Here is a 14,731-nt window from a genome sequence, read left to right as displayed (position 1 = left end):
TTCTGTTCTCAAATTCTCGTACACTTGCCTCACTGCTAAAGATTCAGCCAGGCGCACCCTAGACGGCCAATATTTTTCTGGACTACTGTCGTTTTAAAAGAGGCTCTAGATCCACCTCTGGTGCTCAGTTTACGTTCTGCAGCCATAGCAAGACGTAGCCTCAGCCAATTCTTCGTCCACGCAACGATGGCCATCGCGGTTAGCACAAGTCTTGTCCTCTTGATTGCCTCTGTGACGCGGTTCGGAGCAGCAGCGCAAGGCGCAGAAGATAAGGTCGCGTGCGTCCAAATGATGGGTGAGTGAGGCTAACCGATTGTACAAATCATCTCTCGTCATTCATCTATACTTCGTGAGATGGGCGCACGACCGAACGCTTCGAGAGGTCCCTCTTCATCATTGCTACATATTTGTCTTTAGTGTGTGTCTTGTTCTGTAGAGATGTATATGCTCCTGCGTTGTGATCGTTCCGAAGAAGCATGTGGAATGGGGAGAGACTGAGCAGTCACCAAGGTAGAAAGTAGAAGGTTGCTTACACTGTCGGAAAGTTCTGCCTAATTGTCAATGAGTAATAATATTATCGGTAATTTCCAATCCCGAAACCATTATATAATCATGAGAGACGCCGTATAGTGGAGAGCTCCGGGAATTTCGAGCATCTCGTGTTCTTTAACGTACACTGACACTGCAGATTTACACGGGTCTCCACCATTTCGTCTCCACCGAAATGCGACCACCGCGGCCGGTATCGATCCTGCGACCTTCGGATCACAAGTCTAAAACCGTAACCGCAGATCTGTTGTGGCGCACAATCGGTAATAAGGGAAGAAGGAGGGGTTCAGCTTCTGTAGACAATCTGCACTCTCGCGCGAAATAGCCAGACTTGACGTGCGCTTCGCACCGTTGTGAAAAGTGAAAAATCATGAAGTCCTGCGTCCACTACTATCTAACGCAGCAGACTATAACTTAAACTCGCGTGTTTTCTTTTTTAATGTTATCTTCTTTCCATCTCTCTATTTTCCTCCCTCAATCCTTTTCATCAAGCGTAGGGTAGCAAACCGGATCTACGTCTGGTTAACCTTCCTGCCTTTCCCTCCTCTGACTTCTCCCCCGTGGCTTGGCAATTATTACCATTTGCTTTGTGTTTTAGCCAGCAATTTGTGGGTTAATTGCATCATAGCTCTATGAGGCTCGTTTGGGGCATAGCTAGAAGGTATACCCGGCGCGGTGGTCTAGTGGCTAAGGTACTCGGTTGCTGACCCGCAGGTCGCGGGATCAGATCCCGGCGGCGGCGGCTGCATTTCCGATGGAGGCGGAAATGCTGTAGGCCTGTGTGCTCAGATTCGGCTGCACGTTAAAGAACCTCAGGTGGTCGAAGTTTCCGGAGCCCTCCACTGTCTCTCTTAATCATATGGTGGCTTGGGGGCATTAAATCCCACATATTATCATCATCAGCTAGAAGGTATAGTTTGGCAAGCTCAATCATTAGTCGTCTCGCTCGAACTCACTTAGTCTCAGATTGAGCTGTGAATCTGAGTCTGGGTCAGTCCTGGTGAGTAATATTTTTTTGGTGAGCTTGAGTTCAAGTGAGTTCAAATAAAAAAAACAAATTGGGATTCTGAGTTTGGCAGAGTCCGGTTTAGGTACTATCGGTGAGTCTCAGTCCGAGTGACTACGAAATGCAAAATGTATTTCTTCAGTGAGCCTGAGTGAGCTCCACCTTTTGATTGCTAACCTATGGTCTTATCTACTCACCTATCAGCCCAACTAGCATCCTTATATCGGCTTACGTTTATACCCTAACGTATTTACACATGCGTCAACGCATTAGCGTTCATGCCCCACCCCTATGTGTATTGGTCACAGGCGTAATTAAGAGTAGGGTGCCATGACTTCTCCTCGAAAACTTCTTCACGGGACGTTCTGAATTAAAATACCTCCTTTCAGTAGATTACTTTTTAAAAATGCCCTTAATGCATCACAACCACTGATAACCCGAGCTTGAGGGTTATCATATATTGTCATGAGGTCGTGACATGAACCAAGGCAGCAGGCTGGCTTATCAGATGAAACTCTTTATTCGGGCCGAACTTGTGGCCAACAAATGAAAAGTAAGATTAAAGCGATACACACTGGCACTGATTACGGCGAACAGGGTGTCGGCCGTCGATCAACTGACAGGCGGCGAAGCGCGTCGGCATTGCCATCGAATGTTCTAGCGTTATCGCTAGCGGTGACGTTGCTTCCAGAAATATCTGAATAGTTCGCGGAGTGGGCGTGATCTTATCGAAATGATCTACTACAGTCCTGAAGCTTCTCTAAGACTGCGGGCACGGTTCGCGCTGAGGATACGTTGTGTAACGGGCCGATAACAAAACTTAGATAAAAGGAACGTGGCAATATCAAAATACATATCGTAGAGCACCGACTAGCGAAAAATTTTAGCGAGTGTGAGTATGAGTGAGTCTGGCTGAGTAAAATTTCTGTGAGTGAGTTCGAGTGAGCTCTCGGAGCAAAATATAGTTCTTCATTCAGTCTGGATGAGCTTCACTATTTTTTGCCGACCTGGTAGCGGAGCTCAACTGAGACGCAGGCGCCATTTCACCATTCAGGTACACGTAAAAGGAGCGGCATTCTATCACGCGCAGAAACGCGAAATTATGTCTAATGCGCGTGATTTGTCTGAATATGCACTCTTGAGAACGCTTCGCACTCCTCAGTATTTTACTGGGGCCAGTAGTGTCGCCAAAAAGTTTTGCAAGAAGAAAGGGAAGGGGGGAGGGAGATGTTCAGTTCCATATTACTTTATGAATGGTCATGCGCGGGTTCGTATGAGTGTGTTTTCAGGGTATTTCAATGAAGATTTACAAAGTTCTCAAAACTCAGGAAAATCCTATATTCCTTCCATGCCTTCACACATACTTCATCTGTAGCCGCAGGCATCTTGAGATGGCTAAACACATTATTTAGGAGGATAATTGAGGAAGTTCCATTATTTTTCTAATTAGGGGAGTTACGCAGTTATATAAAATGGGAATATTGAAGTCTTTTTCGAGAAGAATCTATTGCGGCTTAGAGATTTTGAAAAAGCGGCCACTACTAATATTTACAAAGGAAATGCAATCAAATTCAGCTGCGAAACAGAAAACACAACGCGAAAATTCCAACCACCATATTCTTCTGAGACATGTGCCATGCATGAGTGAGCGTTGTTATATCACCCGTCAAACGACTTCGTTGTGCGATTGTGCGGGCTGCACTTGCAATTATAGGACGCATGGCACACATGCTTCGTATGATCTGCTCCACCAGGAGCGGGGGGCGTTCATGCCGTGATGGCAATCATTCTGAAGCTCAAACCATGAACCTTAAGAGGCAGAGGTGAGGGAAGGGCCGCAAGGTCAACAAGAGGAGATCTACCCTGTACCTGGGGGAAGGAAAACGGAGTGTAGAAGAATGAAAGAAAAGAGTCTACATGTGACGACACCACAGGTCTTTAAGACGATGTCTGATAAATTGACGAAAAAACATTGTCAATTCTCGGTCCGAATCTTCCATTGAATTCATTCCGTATTTTTCTTTGAGGCCGCGACAACGCAATCGCAGTGACTCACGTTGACGCCTGTATGGCCCGTTCCCGTGGGTGTTTCTATTTATGCGGGTGTGCGGTTCTCCTGCTGGTCAATAGCCGCTTTGAGGCCTGTCATTTAGCTGAAATGCTTGTTAAAATGGTGGTACTGTCGAGGAACGTGCGCGGTTGTTTCTGTGCACCCGCCGCGTCCACAACAATATTCCATTTCAAGTTTATTTATTTATTTATTTATATATTTATTTATTTATTGCATTTATTTATTTATTCATTCATTTATTTACTTATTTATTGTAAAACGAAGCTGTTTAAGTAAGTCGTGGTTTGTGCGACCTGTTAGAAAAACTGTCATCGTCCTAATGAGTATACGTGCCGTTGCGGCCCATTGGAAAACTGTCACCATCATAAAGGGCTATGTGCCACCGAAATTTGTTCAATACTTCTACTCACCCCCGGTACACAAAAAAATGATGAACGCGACAGTTATGGCCGCGAATGGACCACGGTGGGCTGGAGAGACCCAATAAAGTGTAACGAGGGAATACCGGGGAACAACGGCAAAGGCAACGACGAGTGCGAACAGACCTCGAAGCGATGGAAGCCCCGTGCCAACGACGACGTTCTCGCAGAACCATGAGAGCTGCGAAAGCTTCGTTTCGGCACGAGTTTCTGGCTCTGGAGTTTGTAGATACGTGTTTGGTGGTTTGAATGGAACCTCTGAGCGCTGGGAATAAACGCAGACGCGATTTGACATCAGTTATCTCAAGCCCAGCAAAGGCATAGAAGCAACTCATAAACAACTCGCATCACATATATAAGGAGTCACACATCGAAAGAGGCCAACCTAGAAGCAGTCAAATCAGTTTTTCCGAATTCTCCAGTTTCACAGTTTCAAGCATTGTGCAGCCGTGCGCAAGCTTTGCCAGTGTTTTATTTATTTATTTATTTATATTATTTGTTTGTATTTCAAACCAATAGACCGTAGTGTTGTCGAGGAGTGCAAATCAGACCTCTTATAGTTTCGTAGTTCCACATTGTGTCCGCATCTTTAACGTCACGTATACGCGAACGCTCACGCAGTTGGTACCGGGCCCCGGAAGTGCATCCACAACTTGTTCAACAGCCTTCAAGTACAGCTGGAGGAAGCCGTTCCCATTCCCGTGAGTACACATATTGCCGTGCCGATTGTTCTGCAAAGAATAGACTAGAAGGGGAGAGCATATGCTAGCGCACGGAGAGGCCAGGGGGTAGGGGGCGCAAAGTCTGACCCTGTATTGACTTGTTTGGGTGGGGTGGGTCATCATCGGCATCTTTAGTCATTGGTTTTATCGTTTATATTTTTTAACGCAAGGCTCTCTCATTGAAGGTCACAACGTGAAGTCCTAATGCGAAGTTACGTACAAGAAGTAGGCATGAATTTCTTCGCACTGCTTCTTGCTCCACATGCAAAGAAACAAAAACGCTCAGCTGAAGTTACGAAGAAAGCCTTAAGTGGTGCAAAGTAAGACACATAAAGCGTCACAAAAAATAATAATATGGGCGGAATGTACACTAGCAAACTTACAATTTTGAAGGTATCGTGATATTATTTTTGAACTGCTAGTGAATGGCATCCATACCAATAGTTAACAAAAACCGCTGACAGAGTTCATCAGGCCGGTATCATTGGCTAATGTCGTCTAATGTCGTTGTTCACTATTATTACAGTTGATAAAGACAAAACACGTGTACTACTACCATGTGCTGCTCAGTTTCGTTAAACTCACTGCAAATTATGACACTTGTCCCAAGAAAAAGTAGACAAAAACATTTAATGTTTTAGTATTTATTTCGCATGCCACCGAGTGGGTGTAGGGCAGAATAGTATTTCGTTAATGGCTCTTCTCGTTCCGCTATCTGCTTTCCTTGCCATGTCTTCAGTTGCCCAAGCCGTCTACTGACCGAGTCAAAGTACTTGCCACTGGCTGCTTGGCTGTGCGAGCTCTCAGTAAAATTCCGGAGTTCGGCTGCGTGCCAGCTTCATCGGTGAGTATACTGAGACGCGAAGTTTTTTTTTTAAGTGTTAACATTCATTTGCTCATCCATTCATATAAGTGCACATGCATAGCACATGTTTTGGCAAGAGTAAACAAAAAAGGATAGTCGCATCATGTGTATAAAAAATCTTGATTGTGAAAGCATGATCACAGTAAAAGATATAAAAGAGTACAAGTTAAAACTGCCTCAAGAAACCAGGCCTGGAAAATACTGTCAGTAAAAGTGAATACGTGTACAATGTATTTGCTGTAATAAACAAGTCAGGTCGAAAGGTCATTGACTGTAAGGACTTTTTTCTGCACATCAACGTGATAATTGACTGATATTTGTTTTTTATCTGCCGTTAATCACCACTTGTTTGTTTAGAGACAGTCCATCATATTTTGTTCCTTGCGTCTTCGCCACTCCTTATTTAACGTACGGCTTTTAGGAAGGTCTTCAAAAAAATGACATAAAATTAGGCTTATCTGTCACTGGTAGGTGTTTAGGTATTGATCTTTCATCGCGTAATTCAGTACGGCCAATGTGTAGTGGCAGCATTGCGTGAGACCAACTCGCTGAATGTAAGGGGAAGTAATTGCATGTGGGAAGAACAGAAATGGGATACTTGTCCATACCTCGCTAGGAGGGAAGCATTTGGCTTTAATATATTAGCCAGTTCTCAGTGCACCAAACATCGGTTTGAGTTACACTATTGCCGATGCATTTTAAATACTAGATTACGCGTGCTACTTTCTGCCTATCCCTATGGCTGTTATTTGCTCTTCCGTAGCTTTCCCTTACTTGCACACCTCCAACTCATCTAGTTGCAACGTGAATATTTGTTGTGGATGTTTACATTTCCTTGTTTTTCTGTATTTCTCTCTTCGTCAGATTGTAAAAGCGTACGAGTGCATTTACAACTACGAAGAAAACAAGGAAGAGGTAAGATGTTAAATATTTGTAGTGGAAGCCAGAAAAACAAGAGTGTCATTGCACCTTTTCAAGGTTACAACGCATGTCCAGCCGCGGTGGTTTAGTGGCTAAGGCACTCGGCTGCTGACTAGCAGGTCGCGGAATCAAATCCCGGCCGCAGCGGCGGCATTTTCGATGGAGGCGAAAATTCTGTAGACCCATACGCTCAGATTTGGGTACACGTTGGAGACCTCCAGGTGGTCGAGATTTCCGGAGCCCTCCACTTCGGCGTCTCTCGTAATCGTGTGGTGGTTTTCACTTGATGATAATTTTTCGTTACTCGTCCGCGACGACCCGGGAGGGTGGCCGCCGACGGTCAAATTTACCGTTTAATGTGACACTTGAGGCTTTGACCATGAAATTGTTGTTTATTAGCACTGAGCCACTACGTGTTTGCAGAAAATGACGTTTCTTTTTCACTTTTTTTTGCAGGTGTTGAAGGCATTCGCTGCAAGGAGCAAAGAGAACTACCTAGAAATCGCTAACAAGGTTGAGGTGAGACAGGTTATAATACAGGACGCTACCTATTTCTTAACTCCTTTATTACGTTAGACAATTGCACTTAATAATATTTTCACCCTCTGACTCGGGATTTCTCTAACTTTTTCAGGCATGCTTTGGAACCTGGCATGCGACCAAGAACAAGGTTCATCCTAGGTATGGCCTATAGGATATTTGTGATATTTTTTTTAAAGCTAAAGCTGTTATGAGATCACTTTTCGGGTCCCGCGCAGTTGTTGCTATCCGCCGCCGCCGGTGTCCGTAACCACATTGCGCGAAAAATAACCAATGACACAGTGGGGCTTGAACCCGGGTCCGCTGCGTGCATACCCAATATTCTACCACTGAGTTATGTCGGTGCTTATAACTTGTCAAGTTTGCCTAAGGCAGGCATAAGCTAGCACCAATGGCACAGTGAGGCTCGAACCAGAGTCCGCTGGGTGCCAGCCCAGTATTCTAACACTGAGCTATACCGGTGCTTGTGACCTGTTGTAAAATTTTCCTCAGACAGGCTTGATGTCGGGAAAGCAATCGCGTTAATATGACTTCTCAAGCGTTCTACAACAGCGAAAGAACAACCAGTCGTCGCACAATGCGAATAGCTTAACGAGTGGGCCGTCCAATACTCCAAATCATCACAAAAGCTTGTTCTTGTTCCCCTGTGAACTGTGGCGCATACCTACTTCAGCCATAATTCCTCATTGTCGTCAGCCACTGCATGAACTATTGGCACAAAATTCCTTGGAAGCGTTTAGCGGATACCACGCTTCTCAAAAGAATGACGAAAAACAGCATAGCGAATGCCGGCCTACTACCCAAAAGTGTATTATTAAAAATAAGTGTGCTCGCAGTAGTTACCCAATGAGTGTTTTGAAAAGGCTCAGAAAGGCCGCTCTTTTAGCTTTCGCTGTGACAGTACTGCGCCTACCACGCAGGCCTGGCGTGTTTTTTTTTTTTCTGCTCCCAGATTTGAATGCCGCCGTGCTGCTCAGTAGTGTTCTCAGATCATAAAGTACTGTACCGAATAGTAGAGCCGCCTTCTGAAATTAGAATAAGCGCCAATTTTTTGTAGGTATAGAACAAGCACGCTGTTATAAAATACACGGTTAAAGTAAGCGAAAACAGGAAGTCTAAAAGCCCTTAAAAATGTAGGCGGTCGATGTAGCTGTGTCTTTTTAAAGCCAATGAAATTTTAGAAAGAGAGAGCTCTTGAAAAGAAGCGGCTATTTTCTTATGAACAGCTTGCTAGTCTTTTTGTGGACGGGGAAAATTGCATGACACTCGCCTTTGAAGACTGAAGCAATGTAAGATTAATAAGCTTGAAAAATTCTAGAAAAAGCAGCAGTGTAATATCATCACAGTAGTAATATTAGTAGTAGTAGTAGTATTAGTAGTAGTAGTAGTAGTAGTAGTAGTAGTAGTAGTAGTAGTAGTAGTCACTGAACATAATGCTAACTCCCGTTATTACAGGTTTAGCAGACGTCGTGATCCTGCTGTAGGTCACCCGGAGGGAGCTTTCATGGCACAGTAACAGCTCACTGGTTCCGCTCTAGACGCAATCGACGCCCTCATTACTCAAGTGACAAACCTGCGACAAGACGGAGCCACTGGACATACCTCCTGGCATGTTGAAAACACGGAGCCAAGCGAATATAGTGCAGAATAAATGGGGCATGTCGTACTGTACGCGGCCTTTGTTAGTAGACACAAATTTTGAGGAGATACGTATGTCGAAGAAGCTAGCTGCTCCAACAGTTCCTTCTAGGCCGAAAAAAAAAAGGAAAAAGGAATGGTTCTCCTAAGGCAACACAAAACACGTCTTAAGAGAACTTTTTGCTGGGTGAGTTGGTGCTCTCTCCCGTGTCCTTTCTTATTATTGTGTCTTTTCGAGCCTTAAAATTAATTGTGAACAAAACAAGTCATACAACACAAACATGTCACACTGGTTCTGAGCTGCCAAAGCTCCGAACGTCACGTCGCTGGACTGAAACTCTGAAAATTTTGCAAACACCTGGATTCATGGCGCACAAAACCAAAAGAAAGACGCACATTTCATGCAAAACTCACCCGTTGGCACCAATCACTGCTTCTAAGATGCCATACATACATACATACATACATACATACATACATACATACATACATACATACATACATACATACATACATACATACATACATACATACATACACACACACATACATACATACATACATACATACATACATACATACATACATACATACATACATACATACATACATACATACATACATACATACATACATACATACATACATACACACACCCATCCATCCATCCATCCATCCATACATACATACATACATACATACATACATACATACATACATACATACATACATACATACATACATACATACATACATACATACATACATACATACATACATACATACATACATACTGTTTTGCTAAGTCCCGTTGGTGCTTTCTTCTGCTTCGCCTGCCTTGTGGCAAACAGCCGAGTCGAGAGGTCTCCTGCAGAACATCAAACAAGGTGTCATCTGCGCTACATGATAACAGACACACTTCTGCTTCTATATAAAAGTGACTCGCGGGGGAGAGACCATGTAGCCAATATCTAGGCTATTTCATTCTTCTCTGTTTTACGTGAAAAATGAAGAAATTGTAAAAAAATTAAGCAAGCGGGATATAACAGACCACTCAAACAACAATTAGCTGTCACCGATGTTGCCATATGCACGAAGTGGTTTTGAGTGAGAAAAAGAAGAGAAATGTTCTGCATCGTAACTGTCTCTCCCGCATACGAGGACACCTCAAGAACACGACAAAGGGGATGGGGTATGGGGCATAAGAGGAGCAATAAATTTAAGAGGAAAGAAAAAAAATTAAGTGGGAATCATTTGTTCAGCCTCTCTTGGCATGCGCACGAAGCAACGCAATCCGGAACCGTCTGAAAAATTCACCGAAAAGGCCGGCAAAAATATTCGCCGAAGAAGTATGATGGGCCTAATTGGCGCGTTGGAAAGACGGGAGCGAAAAGCACTCGCCTGAGCGCGGAGCCCCGGCACGAAAAAAAGTTCAGTCGAACTGACGGGTGGGCGTCTTGTTGGCCTCGATGTGGTCAAAAAGCAGCCGTATAAATCCCGGCACGATGACTTCATGTGCAGCGAGAGCTGCAGCACACAATTCAAGTATAGAAGAGTCAGCCAGCAGGAGCACAAGCCTCAATATGCTGGGTAAGAATGGTTCCTGTAGAGCTGGCTTTCATTCGGACAAGCTAGCATAAAGAAGAAGAGAAACAAGAGGAAGTAAAACCTTCCCTATACGGAACACCAGATTATTATTGTGTATAATTTGGTGTAACTTTCTCACCAAATAGAAAACACACGATAGAGATACGTATATTATGTATACAGGTAGTTGTTACGGGAACTTTTGTTAATATACTTCGCTTTCAGACCGCGTGATTTATAAACTGCAGTCAAATAACCCCGCGCTCAAGACTGCTGGCCGTTTCGCAGAAGACGGAGTAGATGGCGCCACCGTACAGTAAAATTCCTATAGCACTCGCACAAAAAAGGTCGTTTTCTATTAAATGTCGTTCAGTGTTATGTTTAAAGATAATGATGTGAGCAAAAGCCGTAGCAGGGAATCGAAATGCGACGTCGTTGCCCTGATTGGGAAATCGTATAAATCTTGGCCACTGGTTAGATAGAACGAATTTCATTTTCATGATTACTACACAAAGAACGCTCGGATGAAGAATCGCTGGGGAAATAATCTTTTAGCCAAGCCACAAACTGTTTTAAAGACAATTTAGCGATAGCTTGAAAAACGTTGACTTCAAATATTCTTGCTGATTGATCAGATTTTCTCCAGGTCTCCCGCAATAATATTGTTGTAAAAATAAATCAGTAAATGATTTCACTCCTCATGAAACCTGCGATTCAAATTGTTCTGTCTCTTAAATACAGTGAGTATAGCATATTTCTACTATTACATAGCACGTAAGGTAAAATAAGTATTGCTGAGCAACTAAGCCATCGCGAGTTCTTGACGAGTAAATTATCGTTTTATTGAAGTAGAAAAAATCGAATGCGAGTATGAACGTGTACCCAAAATTAGCCCCATGCGAGGAGCGAAAGGGTTTCACTTGTTCTAAATATAGCTCGGGCTTCGACCGCGTCGCCTTTATTCTTTTCGGTTGTCCTTGCAGTCTTCAATTGCAAAAACAAAAAGCTGTCCTTGGCGAAAAGGGTGCGCCCACACCATGATAAATTTTTAGATTTTTATATTGACGATGTCTGAGAATCTTGTGATTTTTGTCTGCTTCATAACAACTGCAATAAATTGAACAACATTTCCAAAGGAAGCAACAAAACGCAAGATGTTTGGCTTTCGCCGGAAATCCTATTCTGTAGAAAGATACTTAATGAATAGGAAAGATTCGCTTAAAAAACTGTGCTCTTTCACTGCGATTTTTTTTTTCGAAGTTGTGTCTCTCAAAATATGTCGATCACGAATGTTTTCACCAAAAATTTCATAACCCTTTCAGGGCAGTTCATAGGTTTACAGGACTCGAGCAAGCATCTCGTAAGAAAGAATTAGATAGATTAACATCGTGAAATATAGGTAGCTACGGAAGCTTTCACACCTGAATACTTGATGCATATTGCATAACAGATGGGGAGTTATGTGTAGGTACCCCATCGCTTGCTCTCATCAAAAAAAAAGCTCATTATCTGAAAGAAATTGGTGCACTCAACTATTTACTTAAATTTGGCATGCGTAGGTTGAAGAGTTTGACAGAATAAGGGCAACTATATTATAAGTTTTAGGAGAATTTTTTGCCCTTCTTGCGCAGGTTTCTGCGAATCTTGAGAATTGTTTGTATTTCTCCAAGTGGATTATCAATTAATGTACAGCTCAACTCAGTCCTAACTTTTTCCTTAACTATTTCCTTTGTTTTTTTGTGTGCAAAGTAGTTATATCTCAAGTCAGATATACGTAACTAATATAGTTTACGCAGTTTATTTGCCTAACCAATATTCACGCAACACTGTCAAGGGTCCAGCCTGTGGTTCGTGTATTACGGACTTTTTCCTGGAATCAAGTACCTGTAGCACCCAATTCATGTGTTTGTGACATGTGATTCGATACATGTGTTTGTAACATTTTGGTGCACTGATCTGTTTCCTCCGTAGTCTACGAGGTCGGCGGTTGTCCGTGCTCTACGCGAAACAACAGTTACTCCACTTTCGTCTGCTCTTTTGCCGCCTTCGTCCGCCAGAGGCGCTAGCGGGGTTCACGCATGCGTATTGAAGACCCACACTTATTCTCGCCGCTCCCCTCTGCGGTTCCTTGCGCGTTCGTGTTTGTCGGGGCCCGAACCCGTGCGTGCGTTTGTGTTCAGTCTCTCGCGCTGCACTCTCCAAAGCGGGCAAGCGGAGCCGTCGCAATGGTGTCGTAGTGCAGCCCACCGGGTCGTTACACGTCGAACCGGCGTTTTTTGCGACTTCGCACGTGGTGAGGCACGATCCCATTGGCGACAGAGAGACGCCAGTCCCGAGGTCCTGTTCTTTCCGCTGACGTCGTCGTGAGCCACGTCGTTCTTCGCATTCCACGATGAGCGGCCGCGTAGGAGACCTCACCGAGCAGCAGATGACAGCGCTCGACGAAGTAAGTCTCTTCGCCCCGAAAAGCTAGCTCTCTTCGGCTTTGCCTCCGGGCTTTCAGTATTTTCTCTTTCTCTCCTCCTCTCCCGTACCTCACTATCCTCGTTTTCACGTACTTGATGGGTTGCTTTAAAAACGCGGTCATTTTCTCCTTTGTCGAAGGGGACGAGGCGATAGCGCGGTGCGCTTTTCTCAACAACTGACGCATTGGGGCGGTCCCGCGCAAAAACGTGTGTAAAGGTCAGACCCGATGCTTCGCTGACTCTTTAACGGCGCGACCGCATCGTAGTCGCGTTTCGACACTGCGACACTCTTACAGTTCGAATGAAACAATAATTAAAAGAAACGTAAACGTCTTAGAGCGGATTCGGACTCACCTTTTCTTTTATATCCTTTTAGGGTGATTTAATTCGGGAAGCGTAAACAACACTCCGGGTGTTTACAAACTTGGACTGCAGCGGAGCCCGTGGTGGTAGGTCCCCGCGTACACATTTGGAGTTGGTAACTGTTGCGGCAAACAAGTCACGTACATTGCTTCGTAAAGTTGCGTGAAGATAGGGACGTTTATTTTTTGGCGTGCGACTTGATGCTCGAGCGAGCGCGTTCGGCGCAAAAATGAAGAAAGAGGAACGCGTTTTCGCATTGATTTTTTTTATGCTGTGGCTTATATGCGCGATGGGGGAGAAGTAACAGGCGAGTGGATTACACAAAAACTGGGTCAAGGCTCCGCGAGCTTGTGTCTGTTTATTTCTCACTCTATAAGTATGCTGTACATAAGTAAAGTGAAGGAAAAAATAATAATAATAAATCTAGCTGCTCGACTGTAACTGTGGCTTTTTCGCAAGACAGTAGTGCATGCAAAGAAGCCAACTTCTTGTTCTTGATTGAGTCAATTTGTGTTGTTGACACTATTCTTTAGCAGAAATAGCAATGAATGACTTCGTAGCATTGCATTATGAAGAAGCAAAGCAATATAAAGAAAGAGGTGTCTTTGTCAAAAGCGCAAGTAAAACAAAAGCTTTGTCGTGTAGTAAAAGAAATTGATTACCAAGCAGTCAGTGACGGTAGCCACACATTTCGAAGCAAACGAATCTGAATTTACACTCTGGTAAAAGTAGACAACTGAATTCATAATGGCGCTGACATTTTTAAATGTGAGCAGGCTATATATATATGCACCAGTTATGCTAACTTCTCAGAAATATGCAGAGTTTGGCCTGCATCTAAGTTAAATAACGTTTGTTTTCGAGCACAATTTATGTTTATGTTTTTCAATATTTCACCCGTCACTACAATAATTACCACACATACGAACCAACAGATTTGGACTGTTCAGCCGATGGCACGTAATAAAAACGTCGTGGTATTTGCTAACAAGCCACTGACAATGCACATGTTGAAAAAAAATGTCGGGAGAAAGCTGTTTGTCACATTCAACGTTCGTTTGTTTATTTATTTTACTTTCCAAGCGTGACAATTCTAAAAAATTGTTAAGCACGATCACCTCGTCACTAAACTTTAAAGCACACACTGTAAAACTGGAAGTCAAAATGTAATGAACTGTCCAGAAAGAGAAGAGAGAAAGACAGAAAAATTCGGCAGATTTTACCTACGTTAGTAATCGCTGTTATGCGAACAATGTAAATGGAAGGTGACTGTGTTTTAATTTATTTATTGAATGAAACCCGTTGCCCAGTCGCGCTAAAGATATTTTTTCACGCACAGACATACGTTAAACAGAAGCATATGTTTTATATAACTACTTGTTTACAGATGCGAAACGATGCCAACTACAACATTGATATCAGCAACCTCAGAATCAGTAAGCTAATATGAAGTGCCTGTGCTCGCGAAGATGGTAGCTTTGAACACTGCTGCATAAATCAACTTCAGTGGATGGCACCTCAATACAATTGAGATTGACACGAAGTGATGGCTTTATCATCGAAGTACGTATGTAATGTTTATAAA

The 14,731-nt window shown here is 43.4% G+C and overlaps 2 protein-coding genes across 4 annotated transcripts in view; both read left to right on the top strand.

Annotated features, from left to right (window-relative positions):
- The window catches only part of LOC119160000 (uncharacterized), a 233,566-nt gene extending 224,802 nt beyond the window's left edge, over positions 1-8,764 (top strand). Inside the window, exons 1-7 of one of the 3 annotated variants that reach the window (XM_075889912.1) lie at positions 140-295; positions 4,667-4,746; positions 5,507-5,611; positions 6,497-6,547; positions 7,010-7,072; positions 7,188-7,234; positions 8,549-8,764. In XM_075889912.1, coding sequence (XP_075746027.1) covers positions 187-295; positions 4,667-4,746; positions 5,507-5,611; positions 6,497-6,547; positions 7,010-7,072; positions 7,188-7,234; positions 8,549-8,609 — 516 coding nt within the window. In that variant the 5' untranslated portion in view covers positions 140-186 and the 3' untranslated portion in view covers positions 8,610-8,764. Of the gene's footprint in view, positions 1-139; positions 296-4,666; positions 4,747-5,506; positions 5,612-6,496; positions 6,548-7,009; positions 7,073-7,187; positions 7,235-8,548 lie in introns of those variants that run through there. The other 2 variants (XR_012894304.1, XR_012894303.1) reach the window with 2 other exon arrangements.
- Positions 8,765-12,471: 3,707 nt separating this feature from the next.
- LOC119172831 (SEC14-like protein 2) overlaps positions 12,472-14,731 on the top strand; it is a 151,730-nt gene continuing 149,470 nt past the window's right edge. The window contains exon 1 of the mRNA XM_037423981.2: positions 12,472-12,764. Within this exon, the coding sequence (XP_037279878.2) occupies positions 12,711-12,764 (54 nt within the window). The 5' untranslated portion in view covers positions 12,472-12,710. The remainder of the gene's footprint in view (positions 12,765-14,731) is intronic.

Source organism: Rhipicephalus microplus, chromosome 3, assembly GCF_043290135.1.
Source record: "Rhipicephalus microplus isolate Deutch F79 chromosome 3, USDA_Rmic, whole genome shotgun sequence".
Taxonomy (NCBI): Eukaryota; Metazoa; Arthropoda; class Arachnida; order Ixodida; family Ixodidae; genus Rhipicephalus; species Rhipicephalus microplus.
This window is presented reverse-complemented; position numbering and strand designations above follow the sequence as displayed.